Genomic DNA, 21776 nt, shown 5'->3' with positions numbered 1-21776 from the left:
TCTCTCTCTCTGTGTGTGTGTGTGTGTGTGTGTGTGTGTGCATGCAATATAGCAAACATTCTTGAACATAAAAGTTTCAAACGTCTAGTATATAGGAAAACATTCTAATGTTCATAGGTTTATAGAGGATATAGATAAGACACCAAAAGCCTAACATATCAAAAATTTCAAAATTTGTAATGTACAAACATTCAAATAACCCGTGCTTTAAAGAACAAACTATTACGGGAATTAAGAAGCAAGTGAAAAATGGGACTAGCTTTAAGACACATAGCTACGGGACAACTGTGTCAAGATCCATTTACAGGTAGGGGAGATGACTGAGCCGCTGAGAGCACTTGGCCCCTGCAGAGGACCTGGGTTAAGTTTCCAGCACCTGCAGCAGGTCACCTACAAACGCTCATAACCCCAGCTCCAGGGAATCCAGTGCCCTTGCTGGATTCCAGAGCAGCACGCGGTGGTATACATATACATACACAGGCACGTATACATTCTCATAAAATAAAAAAAGACAGTAGATAAAAACATTCTAAAGAATACACAGAAAATCAAGTTTCTCCTCAACAATCAACCAAAATAAATGCACTTTGAAAGTAGACACAACAGTCAAATGGACAGAGGACCAAGATGGCACACAGATGACAAATCTGAATGGTTGAAATGAATGATACTAACAAAAAGTGAGAATGCAGAATCCTAGGAAGAATGTGAAGCATAAAACATATCAATTCATTGCTGGTACACACGCAAAACTGTGCAGACTCTTCGATAAAGGGTTTGGCATCCCTTACGAAAATAAATCCACACTCACCACATGTCCCCTCAATCCCACAGCAAAGGGTTTATTCCAGAGAACTGAAATTTATTTTCACGTAAAAGTATTTACACAAATGTTAATAACACTTTTATTTGGAAATTCCAAAATCTAGAAATAATCAAAATGTCCTTCAACAGCTGAATAAATAAATGAACTGGTACACCCACAGAATGAAATACCATTACACAATAAAAGAAACAGACATTAAATTACAAAACAACATTGGTGAATATTAAGTAGATTTTTCTAAATAAAGGAAGACAAATTCTAGAGGCCCACAAACTGCGTAACACATTCATATGAAGTTCTGGAAACATCAAAACTGTAGGGACAAGACACTGAACTGCCAGAGGGTTGAGCGGATAGAGGGCAAGTGTGGAAGGAAAGCCTTTGGCCATTTTTAGAGTGCTGACATTTTCCTGTTGGTTGATATGCAACATTGTGCATTCATCACACATATAGAACTGTAGACCACGGGCCATAAGCTTTACTTTATAATTTGACAAAAATTAGAGGCAGAATGTCAGCAGATCCCAGGATGGAAAACGAACTGTGAGAACACAAATGTAATCCCATTATAAATGTAAGGCACAACCTCACTGAAGACAGTCAGGGAAAAGGGAGTTGACTAAGGAGCTCTGGGAAATGGTGTTTTGCTTGGATTCTGTGAGGCTAAATACCAAAAGGACCGTAGTTAAACATTGTTCTATAGTTGGTCAATTTGTCTCTCACAAGCCTATTTGGAATCTGGTGCTACATATATTCAAGGGCTCCCTAAGTAATAATTTGCAGGCAAGAGGAACCATATAGTCAGCTGTTAGAAAATGAAATAACAAATAAGCAAGGAGAGAAGGCTATAATGAGGCCTTCACAACTGACTTGGAAATCACAATTACGTACGCATGCATATGTGTGTGTATTTGCATCTGTTTGTGAACATTCACAAAAGTACACACAGAGGATGAAGACAGATAAAGATCAACAAGCAGACAATTAGATAGTAGCTACTAGAGAGAGTTAGACAGATAGATAAATGACAGATAAGAGGGATACAGAAATGCACACCTCTGAATCTACCTGGAATAACATACACACATGTAATTCTTTCCTCTGTCCATTGAAAGATCTTGAAAGCACTGATATGTCAGTAACTGTAGACATACCCATCACTGAGGTCTTAGTCTTCAAATACAAGTCCTCAATAAAATAAACCTGAGTTCTGTGAGAAATTTCTACGTCTATGTCAGAGGCAAGGAAAACCCAAGACATACTCTCAGTACTGTAAGCATAAGAAAATAAAGACGTCTTCAAAGGGGCAGGAGGTTAGAAAAGCACATGGAAAAAGGAAAAAAAAACTCCTCTTTATACAAAAACATTAAGTAATGAGAAAGTAATCAAAGAAATATAAAGGACCCTTGAAACACAGCAGTCCTGAATGCTTCAGACAGAACACAGACAAACGATAAAATCAGTAGGCAAACTTTTAAGGGCAAACAGAATATTTGTAGGGTTTGAAAGAATATCCTCGTAGTCCCCTAGACTGTTACTAATTAGTGCAATGATTGCACCATGTAGCTACTTTTTGCATACTACAAATACTAAGGATGAATATTAACTCCCTTCAGACATGGTTCAGACACAGATTTGATTCTAATGATTAACACATGTAAACAAAAACAGTTATTTTTACATTGGAGAAGCCTTAGACATCACCTTAGACAAGTGATCAAGGTAGCATCACCAGTGACACATGGGTATCAAATGTCATTGGATAGGACATCTGATAGACAGGACATAGGCTAGACTCTGGAGATGGGCAGAATACACCGAGAAGAAGAGAACCTCATCTCCCTGGAGTTCTTCCCATAAACACACAGTTCCCATCCAAGCAAACAAAAAAATCTCTGACAGACTCAAAGTGGAGAGGCCTGAAATATTGTTTCAGCTTTTCTGCAAACACCGGATCACTCCTCTTTATAGGGATCACAGACACAAAACAAGGAAAAGCTGTCAAAGGTCTTAGATGGCAGACACCAGGAAATCAGAATAACTAAAGACTATGCAGCTTCGTAGAAAAGATCCAGAAACAGAAAAGGAACATTACTATGCATATAGACAAAATCAGGCTAAAGTCCACAGTCAGTAGCATTGTTTCAAAGTTAATTTCTTGGTTTTGACATGCTTTGTCATGCCAAATGCATTAGAGGAAGTTGGGGCAACTGTACACAGTAATGTTCTGTGCTGTCTTTGCAACTCTTCTGAGAAATATGAAATTATTTTTAAACACACTAAAAAAAACCACAGTGACATAACTCTATATAGGAATTAAATGATTAGAAAATTTAAGCTTGTCTATGCCAAGTGTAGGCAAGGATGCATAAAAACTCAAATTCTATTAAACTGCTCGGGGAAACTGAAAATAGAATAGTTGGAATGGAAAATAGATTGGAATTTTTTTTACAATTTAACATCAACCTGCCATATGACCCAGCATTCTCCCTTTTTGATATTTACCAAAATAAGTAAAATCTATGTCCACACAAAGTCTTTTTACACAAATATGTGTAGCAGCTTTATTGGTGTAGTAAAAAAATCTAAACACAACACAAATATCCATTAACAGAAAAACCATATAAATAAATCGTGCTTTGCCCCCTGTAAGGAACAGAAGGCAATATTTTATAACAAAAGGAAATAGCATAGAATCGCAAAATGCTCAATCTGAATAAAAGGACAAAAGAGAAGACAAGATTCTATGAAATTCTAAAATGAAATCAAATGAACTTGTCATAGTAAAAAATAAAACGGTGGTTGACGGAGAATGAATGTGTGGGATAGATGGGCAGGGAGATTTTCGGGTGATGCTAAGATTTGAAATACTGATTGTAATGAAATATTATCATGCTACAAGTATATATTGACATAGATGTGTACTTATACATGTGTGTGCATTTGTATGTGTGAAATTTTTGTTTCAGTTATGACTCTGTACATTGCTAAATGTCATTGTAATACACCAAGGAAAATGGTGAAATAGTCTACAAATAAGGTTATAAATTATGTGGCATCCTGTTTAAGAAAATTACAGAAAAATGTGAATGATTTAAGAGATGACTAGAACATAATTATAATTTATATGCATGAGTTAAAGGAAATAGAAGATAAATGGCATGTGTTGACTTAAAACAAAGAAAAAGAGAAAAATAACACAAGTTGCAGATACAACTAGATTTTCTGAGAGAGGAGAAAGACTGCACTAAAATTAACGCATTCAGGCTTAAATTGTGCAAAAGTAATAATTAATTTAAACATAAAGAATCGATTAATTCCATTATACCCAAGAAATGAAAGGAAAGCTACACCTAGATATGGCACCGTTACTGAAAACTTAATAGCACCCGAATTAGTAACTTTCAATTAAAATCATCAGAAATAGTAGGATAACAGAAAAGACAATTATACCTTTAAAATGTGGGAAGGAAAGCATCAACTAAGAATTCTGAACCTAGTGAAAAGAGCCTTCGCCTGTGAGTGTGGAATACAGATACAAGGAAGACCACAACAGAGAGAACCTGTTGCACTGAAGACATCTGCACTGGAAGCAAACCTGAAGGGGGTTCTTCAGTAGATGGTGGGACCAGAGGAAAATGGGGCAAAAGGCAAAAGAAAACTGTATTTTCAGGTGTAATTTCTATAGCTCATGTCTGCATGCGGTGGAGGAAGGAGTCAGAATAATTGGAAAGTCAGTATCTAGGGCAGAATAGTTAAATAGTAACTGAATAATAGTAACTAAACATAATAACAATATCTTATAGCATTTAAAGCAAGTGTACAATTTACCCATAAGTCTAAAGAGGTAGAGTTTTAAAGAGGTTAATGTTGACAACATTAGTCATGTGGGTGGAAATGGCACCTAATTATAATGAATCAAAATGTATATTTTAATCTGAGTTATTCACAATTCTGTGAATAATTAAAAAGTCTGTGAAAGTCTGTATGAATAAGATAAAAGATGTGAAAAAAGAACTAATTTTAAAATATGAATCACCAGAAAACAGCAAGAAAATATTCAACAACAAAAACAGGGTAAATCAGATCTTAAAGAGTAAGTGGCACCTGTGGGTTGGAACCCTTTGAGGATCACATTATTAGATATTCCACATATCAGATGTTTACATTATGATTCATCACAACAGAAAATTACAGTTATAAAATAGCAATGAAATAATTCTATGGTTGCGGGGGTTACCATAACATGAGGAATTGCATTAAAGGGCTGCAGCATTAGGAAGGTTTAGAAACACTGATCTACAAGAAACTATAAAGAAAACACTTCAAGCTATAAGAAGAGATAATGACTTCATTAATAGAACTCCAATATCTGGGGAAATGATAGCAAGCTCGGCAAAGGCAGTTTCATTACAAAGCTCTGTATACAAAATAAACAACCAACAGAGTGAACAGAACCGGAGAACCTTTAGTGCCTTTTTATCCCACAGGATCGTGCAGTGCCCACACATCCCAGACAGATCTAGAACACAACTCCTGTAGCTAAGGCTCAGGGGACATCGTGGAATCAGGGGCAGAAAAGACTGAAAAGTCAAAGGACCAAAAAATATGCTGTGACAGTGTGTCTCCTAGGAAAGCCACATACATGGTATCTCAAAGATATGACTCCCTAAGCAAGTCTTGAAAAACAACATCACCAGAAGATGTGTTCATGTGTAAGAGGGAAATTGCCCCAGCCCTAGACAAAGAACTGCAGGCAATAAATTACTAAGGAATTTATTCTGAGGAAGCAGAATTAGTCTTTTTCAAAGATAAAGCCACTAATGGTTTCTGCATCACCAACTGGTCTGCCTTAAAATTATATACATACGTGCAACAATAAGTGGACTCAGCAGATTGCAGCTATGTATTAATGCATAAATATATGCAACAATAATAATCAAAAATAGAGGCTACCAATTTGAGAGGGAAAGAGTGAGCATGCATTGGAAGGAGAGAACAGGGAGGCATTGAAAAGAGGACAGAGAAGGAGGAAATGATATAAAAATTTTAAATGTTTTTGAATGCTGAGAATAACTGACCAAAGGCTGCCCAACAACAGTTGATACATCTTCAAAGTGACCCTTATATTGTGACTCAGGGGAAATCATGGGAGAGTTGTGGAAAGATTGTGAGAACCAGAAGATGAAGATGCCTGCTGTGAAGGAGTTTCTTTAGAGACAAGGAAGCTACATCCATGAAATCTCAACAATACAGGCACCTAAACAAGATCTGCATAATGACAAGAGCAATAGACCAGCTAAGTCAGGTGAAGGAAATTTCACTAGGTCTCACCCCTAATGGTAATTAATGGCTGCTGAAAGAGGGAGAAGCGGTTTTCTCCAGATATGAGTACATTTGGTTTTCCTATTACAAGTATTATTAGGTACTTTATTGCATTTAAAAGTGTATGTCCATCTATGTGTATGTGTGTGCACGCGTGTGTATATATTGGGGAAGGGGCACACATGCCAAACAGTCTGTAGCGATCAGAGGACAGTTCACAAGAGTTTCACCCTGTGGGTACCAGGGATTGAACTCAGGTCATCAGGATTTGTTGGGACAGACTTTTATCCACTGAGCTACCTCACTGGATGAATTATTTTCATTTTTAATGACATGAATACAGCAATAAATTACATATATTATCAGAGTGTATTTAATAAATTATTCAACTATTGCTGTTCATAAGAAACCCACTTTAAAGACAATGACAAGGATGTCTTAAAGTCACATAATATGACGATATATCATATGAAATTAATTTTTAAAGGAGAAATATAAGCTGGGCAGTGGTGGCACATGCCTTTAATCCCATTACTTGGGAGGCAGAGGCAGGTGGATCTCTGAGAGTTCAAGGTCATTTTGGTCTATAAGAGTTAGTTCCAGGACAGGCTCCAAAGCTACAGAGATACGCCATCTCAAAAAATAAATAAATAAAGGAGAAGTATCTATGGTGGTAGCAGATAAAGAAAATTACCAGAAAGAAACACGGATAGTACACAAGCTTAAAAGGATAAATCCACAAGGGAGACCTAATGATCTGATAAGACTATATATATATACTCAAATAACAGATCCTAAAAATACATGAAGCAGAAACTGTTAGAGCCAAGGGAAAAGTAATAAGTTCATTAAGTGGGGGTAGGGAGCCAAGAACCCCATCATAACACTGGATAGAAAGAAGTCAACGGGGTAATTGCATTCTCAACAGTTCAGCCAGTCAATGCTGTCTAAACACAGAGGCAGAACACCCACCACAAGTATCAGGTGAACATATGCTTCCTCAAGTGCTTATTGAATATTCATCAAATAGGCCATGTCCTGGGTCATTAAAGTAACTCAACAAATTTTGAGGCATTGATAGCACACAGGTTAGGCTCTTACATTGTAATAGAATCTGAAAAGAACTCAATACTACAAAGAAGAGATGGAAATTCCTTAGGCATGTGAAAATTAACATTACACTCCTAAGTAATCCATGCACCAGACAGGAAGTCTCGAAGGAAATCTATAGAAAACATAGAATTGAATGCAAATGAAATAAAAAGCATACTAAAATGAAAGTTTAAAATTGTTCCAGTATAGGGAAATACATAGCACTGACAGCTTTCATTACAAAATGCCATCAATCCCAAATAATTGAAGACTCTACCTCAAGAATTCAGGAAAAGGGAAAACAAAGGAAAACCAAAAGGGTCAAAAAAATAAAAAGTAATAACTGAAAAAGAAGTGAGTATTAAAACTTAAAATGGAGAAACAACAAAATAAAAAATAAGACAGAAGGATATATCTTCAAAACGTCATAAAGAGGTGAGATGGCTCAGCAGGTGGAAATGCCTACTGGGGTTCAGTCCCCAGAGCCCACAGAGTGGAGAGAGGGCTGACTACCACAAATTGTTCACTAACCTCCACAAGAATGCTTATCACACACATACATACATTGAATAAACAAACAAATAAATAAACAAGCAAATTAAAGGTGGGAGGTAACTCAAAAAGCACCCCCCAAACTGGTAAACCTTCTGACTAAGTTATTAAAAAATAGAAAAGATATAATCACAGAAAGAACACAAAGACATTGCTACATATGCTATACCTACTTAATGATACGAAAAGTTATAAATTTAATAATTTGGAAGAAATTATTCGGGGTGTGTGTGTGTGTGTGTGTGTGTGTGTGTGTGTGTATTTTCAACCAAAATTCAACCATCATAAAACTGGACACAAGAATAATATTTTAATTTTAAATCTCCTAAAACAGAAAATTCCAGACTCTAATGGCTTCAGTGAAGATGCCTATCAAACATGTATATAATTTAAAGAAATCATACACAGTGTTCTCCGTAAGATGGGAGACAAATGAATGCTTTAAACATATTTAATGAATTTAGTACTGAGTGTCGAAAAGAGATACAGTACAACTAAGGAAATTTAAGACTGATTATATCTTATGGACTTTGAATAGAAATCCTAGTCTAGTCTATGACATATACAACATGGCAAATATGACCCAATAATGAACAAAAGCTACAGCAATTGAGACACAGTGATAGTGGCAGACACTCTAGCACATTGACAGTGAGACAGACTGCAAGACCCAAAAGTAAACACACACAAACATACCTAATGATTTATGGGAAAATCCAACCGCAATTCAGTGGAAGATGGAGTAGCCTTTTAAACAAATGAAGATGAAGACACTGCTAACAGAAAAAAAAACAAACCTCAACCAAAATTTCACAACTAACAATGCAGCTCAAAGTGGGTAACAGTGTTAGCACGGTGTATATAACTCTTTCATAACTGATGGGCTACAGCCCAGGTAAGGCATTTTCAGTAGATAGCGGTATTTGAGAAAAGTCAGTTTTTACCTCTAGGTACATTTGAGGAAAGTCATAGTTAACTTCACCCTATTCCTCTCCTTTAAGAACTACAGAAAATAGAAACCTCTGTCTACCAAACCCACTCTATCTTTTTTTTTTTTTTTTTTTTTTTTTTTTTTTTTTTTTTTTTTGGTTTTTCGAGACAGGGTTTCTCTGTGGCTTTGGAGCCTGTCCTGGAACTAGCTCTTGTAGACCAGGCTGGTCTCGAACTCACAGAGATCCGCCTGCCTCTGCCTCCCGAGTGCTGTCTTAAGCTGTGCCCCAAATCAAAGTTTAGATGATAGATTGATAGAAATGATAGATAGATGATAGATAGATAGATGATAGATGATAGATAGACGATAGATAGATAGATAGATAGATAGATAGATAGATAGATAGATGATAGATAGATAGATAGATAGATAGATAGATAATAGATAGATAGATAGATAGATGGATGATAGATAGATGATAGAGATAACTGTATACATATAATGTTAATATATTAAGAAAAGCATAAGAGAGAAGCATCTTCGGATTATAAGGATAGGCAAATAATTCTTAGGGTGCCAAATATGGTAGCATGCACCTTTAATCTCAGCACTCAGGAGACAGACGCAGGCAGGATGTCTGAATCTGAGACCAGTCTGGTCTACATAGAGAATTTTAGGACACTCAGGACAAATGGGCAGTGGTGGCACATGCCTTTAATCCCAGAACTCAGGAGGCAGAGGCCAACAGTTTTTCCTGAGCTCAAGGCCAGGTTGTTCTTCAGAGAAAGTTCCAGGACAGCCAGGGCTACACAGAGAAACTTTGTCTCAAAAAAAAAAAAAAAACCAGAAAAGAACATCCAATAATCCAAAACAAACAAAAATTCTTAGGATGACACTAAAAATATGAGCTCTAGTTAAATTTTATCAAAATCCAAATTTTAGTTTCATACAAAAATCCCTAACTGAAAATGCAAAAACAGGTAAAATATTTATAAACCATACAGCCAATAAAAGACTAATATCTGGAATATATAAAGAACTGTCAAAACTCAATAGTACAAAGTAAGGCATCCACTTAGAAAAACAGGCAAATAATTAGATAAAGATTTAAGCACACACAAATGGCTGAATATTCTGGTCATTAGGAAAGAAAAATTAAATCAAGACCACAGTAAGATATCTCTTCATCATTATAAGCTAAAAAGAAAAAAATGGATAGTGGTAACACTAAAGGCCGCTGGGGCTGGGGAGAAGTTATCTGTGTCACAGCGCATCACTGGAGTATGGATGGGCAGTCATGCAGGACAGCTGTCCTCTTAGCACTGAACACACAGTTTCCACGGGACACAGCAATAGCAGCATCCTAGGCATTTATCCTAGGCAGCCTGCACATTAGCTTCATAACAGCTTCATTCTGAAGAGTCAAACATTACAAAGAATTTAGACAGTCCTCTGCAGTTGAAAGGTTAAAGGTTAAACAATCATTGGGCCATTACCTCTCTGAAAAGCACTAAACAGCAGAACGATGGAACCATTGATGAAGGAAGCAATGGGATGAATCTCTAGGACATTATGCTGAATCACAAAAGCTGGTTACAGAATTTTAATCACAATACTGCATGCTTCAGTTTATGTAACTTTTCAAATTACAAACATTTAGAGATGGAGGATCTAAGTACAGGCCTGGCTGTCCATTGTTAGAAGTACACAGAGCAGAGGCACATGAAGAAAGATGTGCAATAATAAATAAGCAATGGGAGGAATCATAATGGTAATATTTCTTGAGAAATATTCTGACTGGATTGCGGTAGCAAACACATCAACTGCACAGAATAAAATTATGTATGAGTGCACACAAACACAAATGAAAGCAGGAGAGTGGAGGTCTGAACCATATCCATGGGGTGCATTCCTGCCCATGTTCTTCTTCTGTTATGGAAAAACAACAGTTGTGAACTATCACTCATTACAGCTGCAGGAGAATCTATGCTAACCTCAAAACAAAAGTTCAAGTAATATTATGAAATGGAAGAGAAATTAGGGAATAACAGTCTCAGTAAATACTAAAGCCTGTTTTAAATCCTCAAAGTAGGGTGGCATGCCTGATGCACAAAAGATAAAGGAGCAGCATCAAAAACAATTAGTCAACATAATTTATCATGCTATCGGGAAAAAGTAAGAATTAAAAGTTTATAATTATATAATCACCTTGATAGACTAAAATTGTCTTTTGTCTTTGGCAAAATGTAACTATCTTAATTTTTAAAACTATGAGAAAATTGGAATCTAAGGGAATGTACTTTATCTGAAATAGTGAATGCAAGCAAATTTATGTAATCGGTATAATGTTGAGTTTTTATCCAAAGGATATATGTGCAATTCTTTAGTGTAAATCAACAAATATAGTCTACTAGTGATGGAGGAGGGTCATCTGTCTATGTGCTACTTTCATTGGTTAATAAAGAAACTGCCTTGGCCCTTTGATAGGACAGAAAATTAGGTAGGCAGAGTAAACAGAACAGGATGCAGGGTAGAAGGCAGTGAGGCAGTCGCCATAGCTCTCCTCTCTGAGATGAACGCAGGTTAAGATCTTTCCCAGTAAGCCATCACCTCGTGGTGCTACACAGATTATTAGAAATGGGTTAAAGCAAGATGTGAGAATTATCCAATAAGAGGCTGAAACTAATGGGCCAGGCAGTGTTTAAATGAATACAGTTTCCATGTAATCATTTTGGGTAAAACTAGCCAGCGGCCGGGAGCTGGGCAGTGGGAAGAGGCCTGCTGCTCCTTCTACATACTAGAAACAAATTTAATACATGAAACCAAATAAATTTCTATTCACATACAATAAATTAGTAAAAAATGATTGTGAATATTTGCTACATATAATGTACCTAGCAAGCATCAAGATCTAGGAATAAATCAAACAAAAGGTATCTAAGTCTTTGCCATGAAATCTGCAGCTTCCAGAGAGAAATTAAAGAGGCTGTAAGCAGACTGCAGGGTACGCTAGAGTCATTAATTTATCAATTGCTCTGTACTGAGAGGCTGTCAGTGCCTCCTACAGTGATGGAGAGTCAGTGCAACCTGTCTTGGTGGGGGTTTCTATTGCTGTGATGAAATACCACCACCAAAAAGCGAATGGGGGAGGAACGGGTTTATTTGGCTTACACTTCCATATCTGTGTTCATCACTGAAGGAAGTCAGGACAGGAACTGAAACAGGGCAGGAACCTGGAGTCAGGAACTGATGCAGAGACCATGCTTGGTGTGTTCCCCATGACTTGTTCAGCCTGCTTTCTTATGGAACCCAAGACCACCAGCCAGCCCAAGGGTGGCATTACCCATGATTGCTGAACCCTCCCCCATCAATCACTAATTAAGAGAACATCCTTCAGGCTTGTCTGCAGCTCAGTCTTATGGAGGCATTTTATTAATTGAGGTTCCATTCTCACAAATGACCTTAGTTTGTCAAGTTGATATAAAACTCTCCATCACACATCTTAGTCATGAATCCAGATTTGTTGTGATAAAGGAACATGCTATTTATAACTGTTAATGCAAAACAAAGAACCAAGATCAGCCAAATACACCTTGAAACAGTACCGGAAACTTCCCATGTTCCCCCGTCCTCAGAAACACCCATCTGTCACATACCATGTGACCCTCCAGTATTATGTGTCCCTTTCTCCTCTTGGGATCGATGAGAAACGTCTTCATATTGTGTCATTTTTATTTTGTTTTATCATTTTGTTGGTCTCATTATACCTGAGCAATAATGAAACTTTCCCTTTAAGAACAATCAGAAAGAATGATCCAACACTGCTTATGGTGATGATTATGGCTCTCAAAAACACACTTCACAAAGGAGGTCAGTTCCAAGAGCAGAGAGAATCTGATGGTATGCTGACTGTAAAACTAAGTATAGTAGAAAGTAAAAAGGAGACCAATGGTGGGTGTGGTAACTAGAAAGGGACACAAAGTATATTCCATGGGTGCTGCAGACATCCGGGGTCTGGTCCTGAGTGTTGGTGACAATGTCATGCTTGCGTTCTTAAAGTCCACAAGGGTGCACTTGAGAGGTACACACATTTCAGTGTATTTATACTTCTGCTTCCACTAGAAAAACAACTAGGATTCAGGCACAGCTCTACTCGAGACAAAACATTCTAAAGCATGCCAATCTAAAAGGAAATTATTGAGCATTTCCGATGATAGCTTTAAAAATAAGAGTAAAACAAATACCAGGAACTGGTCAGCGGGAGAGATAGCATAAATCAGTTCATTGGAACACGGCAGAAGTGACTAAGCAAACCTAGTCTTATGCCGAATGGGGATGAAATATAAGAACCTTTGTGAGGTCTCATGGAGAATTACAGGCCGACTGCAGTGTATAATAGCAGGATGAGAGGGAGCTGTCCCAACATGCAATTTTTAATTGTTTGCAAATACTGTGTAGAGCCTTTTTTGCCAAGATTTTCAGTGAGGCAGACAGGAAAAACAATGTAATGAAATGTGGAAACCAGGGCAAAATGGTTGCAAATAGCATAGTGAGGACTCCCAACCCACAGCTACATCAGAGAAGTCCACGGTTAAATCCCCGCCTGCCCCAACTCTTCTGTGTTCTGTCCAGAGATCTCAAAAAGATCTCAAAAAGAACAAGTTCTCTTGGTCCTCATCAAGCTAAATGCAAGCAGAACAAAAAACCCTGGAGAAGAAGAGCACAGAGCCTGTGCAATGATGGAAGACACAGTCACACCCAGATTTCCACGGTGGAGAAGCACACACCAGGGCAGCATGGGAAAGCATGTCATGTCACACTCACCAAGGTGACCAACGGCAGGCAGCAGCCTTCTTCCACGGGCTGCTGTCCTTGGAACTGGCACAGCCAGGCCAAAACTCTAAGGAGACTAAAGACAATGTTCAGAGAGTTGGCCAAATAGAAAAATAGTAAGACTGGAGCTGTTAACTGGGTACTGAAGTGAGCAAGCCTGAAGCTTCCTTAGCTCCATGCCTTTTCTAATGTGTGGGGAGGTCTGGAGAGGGCCATTTCCTTACCTACAGACATGCACATCCACTAATGTACATAAATGAAATAAATTTAATCTAGAAGAAGAGAAAATGACTACAAAAAATAAATTATCAACTATTGAGGAGATACAAACTTAGAATAGCACAGACTAAGATGACCATTCTAGTATTTTCTGTATATAGGGTTGTGAATATGTAAATATATATATATATATATTTACATATTTATATATATTTACATATTTATATATATTTAGTGAAACACTATGGATGCTGAGCCATACCATCACAGTTAACTCCAAACTTGTTCCTAATATATTCTTAAAAAGAAAATCAGACTATAAAACTCAGTAGAAGAAAATTTGGGTAAATGGAATCATCTGTGCAAATCAGATAAAATTATAAACATGGAAAACTACCAGAGTGAAGAAATCTATTTGACCACATAAAATTGTGTCTGTCATGTACAGATATCCTTTAATCCCGAAGAAAGCAATTTATTGAGACAAATATCTGACACAAATAACCACCAATTCCCTTCTAAAGAGAAGTGATTTTTATGAGTTAACAAGAACATTTCCTTACCCAATATAAAGGCACAAAGGATTTTAGAGATAACTTTTAAAATGTGAAAATATATGATCAATAATTATATTTTAACCATAAAATGCAAATTTAGTAGCATTATCCTTATATTGATATAAAATTAATGCATCACTGAATTTTTAGCATAGAATTAAACAGATTTCTATATGAATGAATGTGAAAATTACTAAGCTTTCCCATAATCAATTTGAAAATATGTATGAAGCATATTAAAATAATCATTATCCTTGGTTTAGTAAACTCCCTTCTTAAAACATATAATAAAGAAAAAATATACATATAATGAAAAATCCCATGTATTTTATGTTTGTTATGATATCATTCTTTAACAACCTGGTCATAATGCATTAACAGATGTCCTATGGGAAGATTAAATGTATAATAGCCTACCAAAAGTTTAGTGATACATTTGCATTTTTAAAAATCATAGTTGTAAAGAACATTTTAAGAAATAAGAAAATATTCCCAATATGCCACTAAATGGTAAAGGCAGCGCATTAAAATATGTATGTAATAAACAACAATTTTGTAAACTATACCTATCACTCCCCATATCCCTACAGAGAGGGAGAGGAGAAAACCCACATACAAATGACACCAAAAATCCAAAGCTCTTTGTTCCTTAGTTTAGAGAATATAATTGACTTTAATATCCTTCATTTCATTTATCTGTATTTTCAAAGCATTCTACCTTAAATGATCACCCGCTGATGAAATGTTACTTAAAATGAAATACTTAATTGCATCTCTTCCTTGGGCCTCTATTGGGATGAAGCAGTGGCGTTTGTTTCGGTCCACTGCTCTGTCAGAAGGAAGTCTCCCACACTGGTTCAGATTGGTTGGCATTTTTCTTGGAAACAGGCTGCATGAATGTTAGTCTGACAGAATAAAGTTTGCTGCTGCTGTTGTTCTTCTCCTCTTCCTTCCTCCTCCTCCTCCTCCTCTTCCTCCTCCTCCTCCTCCTCCTCCTCCTCCTCCTCCTCCTCCTCCTCCCTTCTCCTTCTCCTCTTCTTTTCTCACTGTGCACGACCTGAAGTCTCTAGGAAGCAACTACAAGAGACACTTCAGGATGCCCAGGCTAGACCCTGGAGCCCCAGCTCAGCACACAGCTGCCTCCCTTCTGCTGTGCTCATTTCCAGACCCTGGCATCACCAGATCAAGGCAGGTCTGCTTTGTCTTCAGAGCTGGCCCCGGCTCTTAGGTGCCATTTCAACTTGCCCTTACAACTTGGAACTTCTGAACTCTGAAAATAAGGGATAAATTGTAACACTGTGTGGCAGAGAGGGAGCAAATGCTAATGAGACACTTTGAAGCCCAGGAGAACTGGGATCCTATGGCGTGGCAATTGCTGTACCATCAGCAATTATTACTCTGTGAATTATCAGTAGCCACAAGGTCCTCCCAGGGACATCACATCACGGTGGAACTGTTAGATTCCTGTCTACCTCCAGCTGTCATAAAGAACCAGAGATGACAAGATAAAAGCAGCAGCATGAAACAGTACAGGAGGATGGAGACTTCCCCTCTCCCTGGGGAGTTGTTGGAATGGGAAGGCTGAGCCAAGCTGAAGTGATGGAATTGAAGCTAGTGAGCCCAGGCCAGCAGGAAGGGATGGCAATGCCCTAATGCGCTGGCTTAAGGGAGAAGGGACACTGGAATGGAAGAACTAGAAGGAGGGACAGAATCACAAAACTGTAATGCCCCGTGTCCAAGACATTCCCTCCCTTTCTCCTTCTTCCTTCCTCCCTCCTCATCCCTCCTCTTCCTCCCCTCTTGTCCTTCTGCCTTCCAGGCACTTGCATGGTCACAGATATTGTTAAGATTTTCTAGTCTGTGAACCTCAATTTTCAAAAAGAAAAAGTTGTACATCAAACCATAGAGCTATGAAGGACAGAGAGGAGTTGCTGCAAAACCAAGTACAGATCTCCCTACCCAAGTTCCTTGCCTACTGCAAACATAATATGTATCCTCTACCGTTGTCTAATATATCAGATCCCAGTAAGAGCTTGCTTGACCAGACCTGCAAGGCCAGAGGAAAAGTTTAAATGCCACTGAGCTAAACACTTTCTCTGCCTCTCCTGGTTCTCACTCAATTCTCTCCTCAAGTTCTCTAAAGCGACCCCAGGGTCTCTTCAATCCTAGTGTATAGGTCTGAAAGCAAACCCCACAGGCTGCGTAGATGCTCCTCCTTCTTCCCTACCCTTCTCGCAAACAAATTTACTACTCTCTACTGAGCCAATGAATCAAGTGGATGCCACCCAGGGAAATGAAGTTCCAAGCACCTGTAGGCAGTGGGCTCATTTCCCAGAGTCCTGCTGCACATGGGATCCTGTGTTAATAGAAGGAAACAAGGCCCCACACCAGTGCCAGCAGGGTAGAGAATAGCAGGCATTCTCAGTGATTGGGTAATGGGAGATGGTCCTCCGAGCTTCGGCTGGTGTCACAATCCAGGAACACCATGCTTGGGGCAAAGGGCAGGATCTAATATCCATGTTTACCAATACAGCCCCCAGTAGAAAATCGCATTTAGAAGTGATGTTTTTAAGCCTCAATTCACACCTGGGTCTTTTTTAAATCGTGGAAATCCGTTCCTGGGCATGTAAGAAGAGCTAGGCACAAGCCTGGCACACTGAATTGAGCAATCCCAGATATACCTGGAAGGGCTGGGCTACCTTGCTTTTGGCACTCTGTGTAATAAAATGCTGTAGCCCATAAAACTACGCAGCAGGGAGCTGGGAGCTGCGTCTGTTTGTTCTGCACTCAAAGAAGCATGACCTCCCGTGGCTAAGGCTGAGGGACCAACCAAAGGGAACACTCTCCCCAATAAGAGCCAGGTAGGACAATTACTCTAACGGTGCCTCACAGGCAAAGAATCCTGAGGATGAGGATTATTATCAGAAATTTTGTCTGAGGAAGACCCATGCAAGGAAAAGGGGCCATTGAAACTCAGGAGAGGCGGGACCAGGAAGACCCAAAGGCTTTGGCAACAATAAGGACCCATGCTTAGAATGTACCCTTGTATTCAGTACATATTCAATGGTTTCTGTTACACTCTTTCCTGTTCTCTGCCAAGCAATTTCCATATATTCCCATCCTGGGAAATTTTGCCATACTGGCCTCTAATGTATTTGTCCCTGCTCATGTCATAACCTAAGGACATTTATACAGACTAGCTTATTGTCCTTTGGATATTTCTGCTTGTTTGCCAAAGAGTATCACAGCAAGAGAAAATGTGTGGACTTTTAATAGTTCTGAGGCCTGAAAAAGCAAGTCACCAATTGAATAGACAGTGGAAACCAGCCAAACAAACCTCCTTGCAAACACTGCCCCCTTGGCAGACACAGGCCAATCCCAGTAACAGAAGATTAACACCTGTCTGTAATTCACAGCAGGCTGGCTGTGAACTACCTCATATACTTTTGATTTGGCCATTCAGTGATCCCTCAACAAGAACACTCTTCCTGGTTTAGATAATTTAATCAGTATCTGTCCAGTAGCCTGCAGGGAAAAGCCATCACCCACTTCTTCCTATACAGAGGCTGAGTAATCCTGCCTCCCTATGCCACTTAATCTAAAGCGGCTGGGTGACTCACCCTCCCAGGGAGGTCTCTCTAAGGTATTTAGTCTAAGAAAAATATCTCTATGTTCCCTCACTTAGATGATTCCTCACAGTTTCAATCTTCAGAAAGCTCTTGGTTTTTATTAGCCTTTGTTGCATTTCAATTCAAATATATGTGGTCTGCATCATCTTGGCAGGAATGCACATACTGCACCCAGCAAGCAGCGGCCAGCCATCTTTCTAGCTGGCTCTCCTGGTGATCATGTGTAGTAAGGGGCCACAGAAAAGTATCATCTATGGAGTTCCTCAAAAGACAAGTCTTTACATTGTCACTGATGGCTCAGAACATCCCGAAACTACCCTCAAGTCTTACACCCACTCCCAGCTAATGGAGGAGTGTCTATGTGTTACTTTCATTGGTTAATAAAGAAACTGCCTTGGCCCCTTTAATAGGACAGAAAATTAGGTAGGTGGAGTAGACAGAACAGAATTCTGGGAGAGAGAAGGCAGACGCTTCAGGCAGTCGCCATAGCTCTCCTCTCCAAGATGAACACAGGTTAAGAATCTTCCTGGTAAGCCACCCCTCGTGGTGCTACACAGATTACTAAATATGGGTTAAAGCAAGATATGAGAATTAGGCAATAAGAGGCTGAAACTAATGGGCCAGGCAGTGTTTAAAAGAATACAGTTTCAGTGTAATTATTTTGGGTAAAGCTAGCCAGGTGGTGGGACCCAGCCCCGCAGCTCCATCTACACCCAGTTATTTTGACCCTCTATCAATATTCTTTATCATATTCCTAAGGCACTCTGGCTTCCCATTATTTTCTACCAGGACACTGAAGCCCTACTCTTCCTTCCAAGGCTGCAGTATGCCCCGGACACCTACTCCCAATATGCTCTCCTTGCTTCATCCTGAAGCCCATCCCATCACTCTTGTATACACTCTGGGGCATATCAGCAAATGCTTGCTATAGTAAATCCTATTCCTTGCCTCCCACATAGCTTCTCATTCCCGATGATGAGCTGCTAGGCAGAGAGATAACAACTGGGATATGCAGTTATTAAGGGCAGGCTTTAAAATGACAAAAGAATACATTTTAAAATAAATCCCACTTGAAAATCAGCTTCCCTCCCAACTCAATTACATCTAGCCCTCCTGCTCCGAAGCTCCTTATAACCAGGAGATTCCAGCTCCCACTGGCTACAGGATGTTGCCTTAGCAACACGGAAGGCCCAGACACCTGAAATGGGGAGTGAAGCACACCACGCTCCCCCTCATTCAAGGACTTGGAGAGGCTGGTAGGGTACAAGCAGGGGGCTCATGGGACTTGAGTATAAGCAGTCTAAGAGGAAGCAGAAGACCCACTGTCAACACTTCACAGACTCTGGGAGCCTTGCGATTGGAGCCGAGCTAAAAGAATGGGGTGAGAGATACTGAAGGAACTAGCAGACAAGACTCTAGAGTTCCTAACTTAGAAGGATGGCACATACTCGTAGCACTCAAGGATGGCATGTACCCATGTCCTGTGCTGATGTCAATAGCGGTTTCGGGAGACTACCATACTCCTCAATCACAGCAGAGTGGCTGAATGAGGTCCCCTCTCCTTCTGTCCTCTGAACAGATGAAAATGTCAACCAGAAGCAATTTTTCTTATAGTCTTGCCCAGACCAGCACCAACTATTCACCTCCCGCCCTCAACCAAGTGTCGCAGGTTTGGGCAGTTCCTCAGAGATATCATAAGCGAGCCTCAGCCTCCATGACACTGGCAACCACACTTCAATTCTATTGGGTGGGGCAGCACAGTCATTAACCTTCTTGGTAACACCATAAACTGTTAGGTTCTAAGATGTCATCAATGTATATGTTTTCACCACCCCTAGATTGATATGACCAAATTATAACTCCATCTTCCAATACAGGATGGCTGAGAGGCCCTATTCTGCTCATTATGCTGGGACTCCAGGACACAGTAGCCTTTCCCCGGAGAATCAGCTCTCCCATGGTGCTGTCACTGCCCATTTCGTGTGCTGCAGATCTCATTTCTTCACTATTCCACAGTTCACCCCTCTTCCCCGATCCTTTAGAAAGGAGATTCAAGTCCTCTACCCAGGTAGTGGTGCATCATTATCATCTAAACTGTCTATCTCTGCATTGTCCCTAATTTGTCTACAAGTCTCTCTGATAAGAGTTTATGCATCACCTGCTAAGGCTTCATTTCTGACAAGGATAGCCTTTATTTCTGAAGCACTATCACTGGTGGAGACATCCCTCCCCCCACACACACAAAGTGTATGGCAAAGGTTAGGTGTGATTACAAAAGCCTGTTCCACGGGTAGACCAATCAATGAATGCTTTCATTCTTTCCCAAGAGGACTGAGTTCCTACACATGAACACTGGCTTCTCTGGCCCCAACAAGCACACGGTCCTCCTGCACAAAACTTTTCTGGAAAAGCTTACAAGGCAGCTGAGTAGACCAGGCACTGGGTATCAGGTTCCACCCTTCCTTCATACCCACTATAAGCCCCAGCCAGGCTCATCCAGATCCTATCTGAGGGATGTCTATTGAATACTCTGCCAAGCCCTCCACTGTTATAATGACATGTTAGATGTCCATCAGTACCACTGGAAATATGCTTCTGGACTGTCAGTAATGCACCAAACTAAAAAGCCAAGCCATACCTTGAGCCATCCTACTCTCTTGGCTTTCATTTCCCTCTTCATCGAACGCTAGGTGGTTTTGTTTCAACCCTGAGTCTGGCAGACACCCTGGCTATACCTTCTGGCCCCATCCTCAGCCACAATTCACATTTGTCTCAGAAGCTAGGCTGACTTCTCAAGTCTGAGGAAACCTGTGGTCCCCCTTAGCATCTAGACAGCTCCCCACTAGTCAATGGACTCTGAAATAGTTCCCAGGAAACCCTGCTGGACTCAGGTCTGGGATATTAGCATTTCCTGCCTGAATCTTCTCTGCCTCCTCCTGGAAATTTCTCAGGAACATCAGCATTAATGGCAGCACCAAGAAGAGAAACAGGGAAGGGCTTCCTCTGGCAGGCATCCCTTGCTGAGAACAGGAGGAACCAACTAGAGCTGTTGCTGTCCTCAGAGACATGGAGGCAAGACGACCAGGATGTGACGACCTCGGGGCTTACCTTGCGCATGTCTTTGCCAAAGGTCTCACTATAGGTTGTGCCAAGGATTTCAAACTGGACATAGGGATTCGAGCTGTCTTCCCGAAACTCCATAACTCCTGTGAGGCCAGTGATGTGTCCCTGCAGAAGAGGAGGAAAAGCCAAATGGAGGTGGGAAAAGTTTGGTGTGGTAGAAAATGGAGTGACCAAGAAGGGAACAGATATAAGTGGCTATAGCAAGGACAGAGCCATTAACAGTCCTAGGACATCAAAGCAAGATAAATGTCTTAATCTTACAGAAGAAATCCCAAAGGCTTTTACCTGCCATTACTACAGCAGTGTGTTTACAGCTATTGCTACGTGGCAGCACTGTGCTACTCTTGAAATTTAAATGTGATTGTATTTGTCTCTCTACAGTTCAGTGGGGTCTAGAGGAGCATTAGACAGTGTGAGACTGAGCAAGTTGTGACGATCTCCCTTTTGCTTTTCAGTGTAGGGTGTGGACCTTACCCAATCTTCTTGCCTACGGCTTCGAGGAGCATGGAGAACACCATAAAGTGCACTGGTCCAGGAGAGGCCTTGCTCTCTCTGAGCTGCAGTAAACTTAAAGCACCACTGGGACATGTCCATTGCAACTAAAGCCATGTACAATCTATTGGATAAGGCTCTTGGCATTGTAGATTCCCCTAAAAACCCATCTGGAGCCCCTAAAAGCCCGTTACTCT

At 39.8% G+C, this 21776-nt stretch overlaps 1 protein-coding gene across 1 annotated transcript in view; it reads right to left on the bottom strand.

The window, feature by feature from the left end:
- The window catches only part of Grid1 (glutamate ionotropic receptor delta type subunit 1), a 729852-nt gene that overhangs the window by 211185 nt on the left and 496891 nt on the right, over positions 1 to 21776 (bottom strand). Inside the window, exon 8 of the mRNA XM_038349621.1 lies at positions 21073 to 21192. Coding sequence (XP_038205549.1) covers positions 21073 to 21192 — 120 coding nt within the window. The remainder of the gene's footprint in view (positions 1 to 21072; positions 21193 to 21776) is intronic.

The sequence above is a fragment of the Arvicola amphibius genome, chromosome 12, assembly GCF_903992535.2.
Source record: "Arvicola amphibius chromosome 12, mArvAmp1.2, whole genome shotgun sequence".
NCBI lineage: Eukaryota > Metazoa > Chordata > Mammalia > Rodentia > Cricetidae > Arvicola > Arvicola amphibius.
Note: the sequence above shows the minus strand (reverse complement) of the source record. Positions and strands in the feature narration are given on the sequence as shown.